At 48.6% G+C, this 8,524-nt stretch overlaps 2 protein-coding genes across 4 annotated transcripts in view; one reads left to right on the top strand and one right to left on the bottom strand.

The window, feature by feature from the left end:
* LOC110298249 (kallikrein 1-related peptidase b27) overlaps positions 1-6,990 on the top strand; it is a 14,477-nt gene extending 7,487 nt beyond the window's left edge. Inside the window, exons 1-5 of one of the 3 annotated variants that reach the window (XM_021167379.1) lie at positions 2,734-2,824; positions 4,752-4,911; positions 5,889-6,181; positions 6,277-6,413; positions 6,786-6,987. In XM_021167379.1, coding sequence (XP_021023038.1) covers positions 2,779-2,824; positions 4,752-4,911; positions 5,889-6,181; positions 6,277-6,413; positions 6,786-6,941 — 792 coding nt within the window. In that variant the 5' untranslated portion in view covers positions 2,734-2,778 and the 3' untranslated portion in view covers positions 6,942-6,987. Of the gene's footprint in view, positions 1-2,733; positions 2,825-4,751; positions 4,912-5,888; positions 6,182-6,276; positions 6,414-6,785 lie in introns of those variants that run through there. The other 2 variants (XM_021167381.1, XM_021167380.1) reach the window with 2 other exon arrangements.
* The window catches only part of Klk15 (kallikrein related peptidase 15), a 642,438-nt gene that overhangs the window by 158,989 nt on the left and 474,925 nt on the right, over positions 1-8,524 (bottom strand). The window lies entirely within an intron of this gene.

The following is an 8,524-nucleotide window of genomic DNA, read 5'->3' as shown; positions in this document are numbered from 1 at the left end:
TCTCTCTCTCTCTCTCTCTCTCTCTCTCTCTCTCTCTCTCTCTCTCTTTCTCTCCCCTTCCTCTCACAGCATGGGGAGCCCAAGCTAGGAGGAGTGTCTTTTCATGTTCTACCTGAGCAGTTAGAAACACATAGATCTTATCTGTCTCCAAAAATGAGGTAAAAGCAGTTGAGGGGTCCTGGTGTTGTGTCTTAGTTGGCAGAATGCTTGTCTAGCTGTGAGCATCCTGCATTTCATCCTCAGCACTGTGCTGCGCTGAGTCTGCAGCACATGCCTGTGATTCCTGCAATTGGAAGGAAGATCAGAAAATCATGGTTGTCCACAGATGCACATTGAGCTGGAGGTCAGCCTGGGCTACATAGACTTGTCTCAAACAAGGCAGAGGGAGGGAATGTAGCTGTCTAGATCCATCCCACAATAAGGGGCAGGAAATGGTTCAGAGATTCAGCACCTGCCTAGAGTCTCCAACGAGGTTCTTCTGGGGGTGTGGCTCAGTGAGTGAAAACCTGTGAAGTGTTTGTGTAAGGCACTGGGTTCTGACTTCAGAAACCCCTTCCTCCTCTCTCATGAAAAAATAGATATAAAGGAAGAAACATCACCTCCACTCACATTAACAAAATCATTACCTAGAAATTCAAAAATAACTCTACTGCCACTCATAGAGTGATCCACCAACATTGATGTCCCCACTGTGAGCCCAAACATAGACCCCCAGAAAGACTCCTGGGAGAGTGGCAGTAACCCACCCCCACAGTCACCTCTAGAACACAATGAAATGAACCCCCAGTCTACATATTCACTGACCGGTGATTCGTTCAACGATGGAACATTTATGCCCCCTGTAGTCAATCCAGAGGCAGATAAATCCAGTGTATGCTGGGTGCACGTAGATAATCTACACATCCATTACAATGAACACCAGCAAGTCTCCAGGAAGATGAACATGAGGGACCAGCCACATAGGACAAAATTTCAGTCCTCCTCCCAGGAACAGAACAGGTCAGCAGAGGAGGGAAATATTCTGGGAAACTGGATCTTTTCTCCCTTTCTCAATGCATACAAACCTTCATCCTCTTCCTCATTTACATATAACCCTCTCATCAACAATGAGTTCCTTGTGGATGCTGTTTGAAGCTCATCACCAGCACCACATCAATTCTTTCCATTCTCATGCACTGAGCTCTTCCGGTGCAGTACACCTATCTCAAACTCCAGCATGATTATGTATGCTTGAAGACGTACAAAAATATTAAGTGCATGGATGTACTCACAAGTGGATGAACGCATGCTTCCTCTCTTGTCATTTAGAGAAAAGAACAGTGTAGTTTTCAGAAGAACTTAGGACAGAGGTCTAGGACTCAGAAGAGAACTAGGTGGGCAATTGATCACCAGCTCCTCACCTACACTGGATTAAGACTAGCCTGGCTTTCTTGGAGCTTACAGAGCATGCATGCATACACCCAGGTCAATGTGCTAACTGCCATGAGAGCTGAAATAGTCTAGATGCTCAACAAGAGGGGATGGGTTTGAAACCTGCAACAGTAAGTAGGTGTCAGTGGCTGGGTATTTCCCCTTCTCTGTACCAGAACCCATGCTGAATTCTTGATGTTTTAACGTTGGAGACAAAGTCTCCCTGTGTTGTTTCACTGACCTGAATACACTATGTGAACCAGTTTAACCTGGACCTCACCAAGATCCACCAGCCCCTGACTCCTAAGTTCTGGGATCAAAGGTGTGCATCAAAATTTGAAGCTGCCAAGCTGAACTTTTAACAAGGCTTCTGGAGGGAAGTGACATATTCTGGTTTTTGTTTCTTGAGAAAGGGTCTCTCATGGCCCAGGCTGTGCTAACCTCAAAATGTAGATCAGGATCTAGGAAATAAGGAAGTGAAAGGTCATTGTTATCCCAACTCTATTCAAGGTGGGTGACCCTCCCCTGGAATAACCTGAGATTTCATACTTTTGAGTAAAAGAGTGATCAGGCCATGGTAATCTGCACCATAACTTGTATTTGTTTATTTTATTTTATTTTATTTTATTTTATTTTATTTTATTTTATTTTATTAGTTTGTTTTGAGACAGCTCTATATATTACCCTGACTGTCTTGAAAGTCAATAAGTAGACTAGGTTGGTCTACATCACAGAATACTAGAGTCTAAAATCTCACAGATCCACCTGGCTGTGGCTTCAAAGTGCTAGTATTAAAGGTGTGAACCACTACACCCAGCTCCCAAACTTCTCATAGGAACAATAAAATCAGTGACACAGAGTTTGAAGTGCAAAAAGGGAAGAATTTTGGCATTCTCAAAAAAATGATTTGTATCTACAGGGAACTAGCAGCCGTTTTGGATATCACTGGTGAAAAAATCTTGTTCTAATTGCAACTTTCTTAGAGCTGTGGGTTGGGCATCACTTGCTCCTCCATCTGCCTTTCACACCAACTCACCATTACCCCTGACCTTGCCATCTGGCTAAGGTCCCCGGAACTCCAACAGCTCCAGGAACAGGATGACCTGCCCCACCCAATCTCCTCCCTGGGAAGGTATCCAGGGTGACCTAGGGCCTATTGTACAGAGGGTACAACAGGGCCCTCCATTTCCCACAGCCAGAAGGGTAGAAGCAGGGAGTCCAAATCTGTAAGCAAGGGCAATGCTTTGTCAGCATCTGGGTGGCAACAGGACAGGGGAGGGGCTGTGGGGAGAATGAGGGTTTTAAAGTCTCCCGAGGATCCTCAACAGCTCCAAGTTCACTGCCTGCGGCTCCTGGACACCTGTTACCATGTGGTTCCTGATCCTGTTCCTTGCCCTGTCCCTAGGAGGGATTGGTGAGATGAGGGAAAGGGAGGGGTCACAGCCCTGACTCTCCTGCTGCCTTTGGCCCTGGCCATCCCTTTCCCCCTCTCTCCTCACCCCAGCTACATCATGAAGCACCACCTGCTCCTCCTTCTCTGCCCTGCTCAGTGCCAGGTCCCTCACAGTCCTTGCTCCCAGGACAGACGCCTGTCCACTCCCACTTTCCAGAGCTTTCTTCTCTTCCTTAGACACCTGACCATCTCTGTGCTTCTCCAGTCTTTCTAAAGAACCCAACTTCTTACCAAACTTAGAACATTGGATTTCCCTACAGTACTTTGTTTATCCTAGAGCCTCATGGCCCCAACCTTGAATCAGAGGCTTGCCTAAATCCCACACTAGAACCTTAGGCTGTCCAGAAGCTGCCAGCCTTCATCTGTGTTCGCCACCTCATGACAACTGATCCCCCATCTTCCCAAGATGCTCAGTTTCTACCAAAACTTCCTCTTAAATTGGCTTATACGTCAGATGGGTTCCCTGTCCCTTTCTGGTGTGGAGGAATCCCCAGGTCACTTCTCGCTGGCTTTTTGACTTAGTATCATTTTTGGACAAGGGGTCAGTTGACAGACACCAGACTTTGACAAGTGTCTTCATCAATCACTCACAACATTGGCATGGTCTCTCAATGAATGGAGACTTCTGTTCAGGCTAAGATGGCTGTCCAGAAAAACTCAAGGGAATCCTCCTGTTTCCACCTAAACAGTTCTGGGGTTACAGGCACACAGCATCACACCTGATATTTTCCCTGGTTTCTGGATGGTTCAGCTCAGGTCCTAATGCTTGCATGACCAATCGTGTAGCAACCAAGCTATCTCTAGCCCAGCTCTTGGGAATAAGTTCTGAGTTAGTGTCTCATGATGTAGCCCAGGCTTGTCTTCATCCATGGCAATCCCTCTGCCTCAGCCTGCTGGATACTGAGGTTACAGTGCAGCTATGCATGGCTTGCCAAGATTTCCTCTGTTTCCAAATGCTGTGCCTTGGCCTGCTCTTCCCCCTCATGCCTCACTCCCTGAGCTGCAGGCTCCTGTCCTATCTCATCAGAGCCCCAGTACACAGCTCTGGTTCCCACTCTGTGCAGCACACCCCAAAGACCCAATTTCTAACCCTTGTACCTCACATTATTGGGTCCTCCTCTCTGCCTCCCAGTGACCTAACTTGTTTTTACTTCTGCCCAGAGGCTTTAATTCCTTTTCCACTCCTGTCTTGGGGCTACCACTAAGAGAACCCTGATCCTATCCAATACCCAGATCACTTACGCCCCTCCACAGGAAGCAGAGCCTTTTCCTCACAGACCCCCAGAATTTCCTTCTATCACTGCTTATCCCAGCTCAAAATCCTTTCTTAGGGAGCCCCACCCCTCTTAGATGTCATCCCCACCGCAAACCCTAACAGGAGCCCACGCCCTAGCCTTGACCCTGCTCCTTTTACATGGAAATTCCTCAATCTCTCCATCCCACTGCCACTCCATGCCCAATCCAAGAACCCCCAAATCAACCCCAAGCTCCCTTTCCTGGTTTTATTTATTCATTCAAATCCAATTTTCTGAGGTCTCACATTTCCAGACTTGCCAAAACCCATCCAAGGCCGTGACTTCTTCTGAAGCCTTGAAGACTCTAAATTCCATACCAGAGAATTTCATTCTCATTGGACTAAAATTGAAGCTTTCCTGCCATCCCTTAACCTGAAACTCTAAACTGGCCTGACATTATATCCAATTCCTGATTCAAGAGTTCTTTCTATACCCACAGCATAGATCTCCCTATCCAGGACCAGCCATATATGAGTCCCTTCCCTAGATCCCCTGGCCATTTCCCCTGATCCCAGCAGTGCTTAACTGTGTCCATCAAGGGTTGACCTCCCTGCATGTGCCAACTCTCCCCTACCCCTTTGCTCCTGTTGCAGATTCTGCACCTCCTGTCCAGTCTCGAATAGTTGGAGGATTTAAATGTGAGAAGAATTCCCAACCCTGGCATGTGGCTGTGTTCCGCTACAACAAATATATATGTGGGGGAGTCCTGTTGGACCCCAACTGGGTTCTCACAGCTGCCCACTGCTATGGCAAGTGAGTAAGGGTGGAGACATGAAAGCAGGGTGGCAGCCAGAGATCATGACTCCAGGACAGATTGGATTACTGAAGACCAGGTGGGTGGGACTGGCAGAAAGTCTATCCATGACCTCCTGGGTCTCTGCTTGTGGACGTTGTACATCGTGGTGCGCACTAGGCTCCGCACCACGATGTACAACGTCCACAAGCAGTTGCCCTGAACTCAGAAATCCACCTGCCTCTGCCTCCCAAGTGCTGGGACTAAAGGCGTGCGCCACCACGTCCGGCTTCATGTGTTCTCTTATATCACTACAGACCATAGTGGGGAAAAGGCCTAAAGGGCCCCTCATGATAAGAGAGTGCTGTCCCAAGATGATAGGCTGTGAGAGAAGTCCTCACTCTCCTCAGAGCAGCTCTGCCTTTAGGACCTTCTGTCCACTCTAGGATACACAGAGAAGGGCTGGTCAGAACTGGAGCTGGGTGAGGTAACTGAGTACAGAGAGAGCTGGATGCTGGGGAGGGAGGGGAGAGCTCAGACCTTGGGCTGCAGGCCAAGCCTTACCTGCTGGGGAAGTTCAGCCCTGTCCTAGCTGCTCCTGAGCAGCTCTCAAGCCTACCCCTCCTCCCTGCCCCCTCTTCCTTTGTCTTCTGTTCCTGTCTCTGTCTCTTTCTGCCTCTCTGACTCCTTATGCATGTATGTATATATGTATGTATGTATGTATGTATGTATGTATGTATGTATGTATGTATATGCCTTTCTGTCTCTCTGTTTGTGTTTCTCTCTCTTTATCTCTTTCTTTCTCTCTCTCTCTCTCTCTCTCTCTCTCTGTGTGTGTGTGTGTGAGTGTGTGTGTGTGTGTGTGTGTGGTGTATCTTTCTGTCTCTGTGTGTTTCTGTCCCTGACACTCTTTTCCTTCCTCCCTCCCTCCTCCCCCTCTTCTGACTCTATCCAATCACCCTGATTCTCTCTTCCTACTTCCTGCATCTCCTTCCAGTGCCACCAGCCAGCATAATGTTTGGCTGGGCAAAAAGAAGCTATTCCAACGTGAACCCTCTGCTCAGCACCGATTGGTCAGTAAAAGCTTCCCCCACCCTGACTACAACATGACCCACCTGAATGACCACATCCCACATACTGAGGACAGGAGCAATGACCTGATGTTGCTCCGTCTCAGCGAGCCAGCTGACATCACAGATGCTGTGAAGCCCATTGCCCTGCCCACTGAGGAGCCCAAGCTGGGGAGCACATGCCTAGCCTCAGGCTGGGGCAGCATTACACCCACGAAATGTGAGTCTTCTCCAAGGATACAGCTTGGTGTGGGGGAGGGGCAGATAAAACTGGACTGGACCCTGCTCACCACCTACTTTCTTCCTGATTCAAAGATCAAATCCCAAATGATCTTCAGTGTGTGTTCATCAAGCTCCTGCCCAATGAGAAATGTGCCAAAGCCTACGTACATAAAGTCACAGATGTCATGCTGTGTGCAGGAGAGATGGGTGGAGGCAAAGGCACTTGCAAGGTGAGACAGACCCTGTCTGCAATGAGGTGAAGGGCTGAGAGAACTGAGGTTCTGGGTTCCCACTTCAACACCCTGACTAGGCAGGCTTTTTAATGCCTTCCCCGTGGAAGGGATGTGTCCTGGGAGGGGAGGATCCTGTAGCTGGTACGATTTCTCCTCTGTGACTTTGCTTAGGGGATGGTCCTCTGAGGCCCTCACCACAACCTAATGTCCTCGCAAGATCTGGGCTCCCAAGAGCTGGATTACCTCACTTACTGACCAGAGCTGCCTCTTAAGAGTCCCTGTGTTCCTTCCTGGGAGTCAGTTCCAGGTTGTTATGTAGAACCCAACTGCCAGGTGCTTCCTTACTCCTATTCCATGTCCTTCTCTCAGGGTGACTCAGGAGGCCCACTGATCTGTGATGGTGATCTCCACGGTATCACATCATGGGGCTCTATCCCATGCGCTAAACCCATTGCGCCAGGCGTCTTCACAAAACTTATTAAGTTTACCTCCTGGATAAAAGACACTATGGCAAAAAACCCCTGAGTGTCACATTATCTGCTGTTTTCAATAAAATACACCATGCAACAAATGAGTTTAAGGTCTGACATTCTCTGTCCTACTGGAGTACGGTACCAAATCAAGGATCCCTCAGCTACGGTCTGGACTTCCACAGTAAAATTAGCAAGGGACATATGTACATGTACTGTTGCTTAAGGGGATGGGATTGAGACAAATGCAGACAAAAGGCTCAGGCCAACTCAGGAATGCCCATAAGTCTCCTATGACAAGAAAAATGTTCAGATCACACAGGAAAAGAAAAGAGACTTCAGAATGATTGACTCAAGCTAGGCCTGACCCTATACTGGAAGCAGAAGAGATGATAAACAGTCAGACACTGAGAAGTCAGAATGCCAAACTGGGTTTTTTGAACTGGGCTTCGGTTTTATGTTAATGAAGCCTTGACTCAATGGAGAAGAGTCTGTCCACAGAAGGGCAGGGACTGCCCCAAAGACTAGACTTCAGTGTCACAACCAGGGGACACTGGACAGGATTTCTTTGGTAGGGCTGGACCAAAGGTTGAAGAATGACTTAGAACCATGTCCAGTGGGACAGAGAATCACCCATCTTGGGAAAAGGGCCACACTGCTGCTGCTGCTGCTGCTGCTGCTGCTGCTGCTGCTACACAGGACCACAAAACACTGTCTGTTTAGAGAGACATAGGCACAGCTAAGAGTATCAAAGAACTTCGGGAGAAGGGTCCCTGTCAATATTCAGTCAGAAAGGAGTAGGCCTTAGCGAGTAGAACTGGTCTTGCCACCTGTGTCCTGAGGGTGCTACCTGCTCTCAGGGGAAATATGAGACATCAAGAGAGGTCTGATGGAAACTGAGCCACAGGGACATAGGTTGAGGCATCTGGCTGTGGGAACTCATCAGTGTCCTGAGAAGATGACAAGTCCCTCTGTTGGAGATCACATGGTAGTTCACAAAGCTGTTTATAACAGACAACCTCTGGGCAGGCTCCAAGGTCCTGTCCAAAATGGACTGCTGCTGCAACTGCAATGATTGTTGTCTCAAGGCCCAATGGAAGTAGCTGAGCCTCTGCTCCATGGAAAGCAAACTGTAGTTCCACATTAGTACTTGGTTGATGAAGGACAAAGTTCCTCTGGGAAGGGACCCCATGAGCACTTGACTCAGAGCCCCACCCCAAACCCTAACTAAGCTGAGGAGGCTGACCCCCTTCCAGGGCTCCACCCCTGCTCTGCCCAAGCACTGCCGTTCCATCCAAGGCCCAAACTTACAGGCCCACAGCATAAAGACTATTGCACAACAGCACAGATAGAAGGCCACCTGGTCGGAAACCTGTGGCCTCAGGCACAACCTATTGCAGTTGACCACAAACAGAGTCAGGCTGAGGAGAATAAGGAGCCCTGTACTGGAGTGGGCCCAGAGAAGGACAGAAGGCTAGACAGGGACCACCACCACCCACAAAATGAGACGAACAGAGATAACCTCCCTGACTTGCCACAAATAGACACACACAGAGACACAGACACAGACACAGACACAGACACACACACACACACACACACACACACACACACACACATGACAAATGGATACACACT

The sequence above is a fragment of the Mus caroli genome, chromosome 7 (assembly GCF_900094665.2).
Source record: "Mus caroli chromosome 7, CAROLI_EIJ_v1.1, whole genome shotgun sequence".
Lineage (NCBI taxonomy): Eukaryota > Metazoa > Chordata > Mammalia > Rodentia > Muridae > Mus > Mus caroli.
Note: the sequence above shows the minus strand (reverse complement) of the source record. Positions and strands in the feature narration are given on the sequence as shown.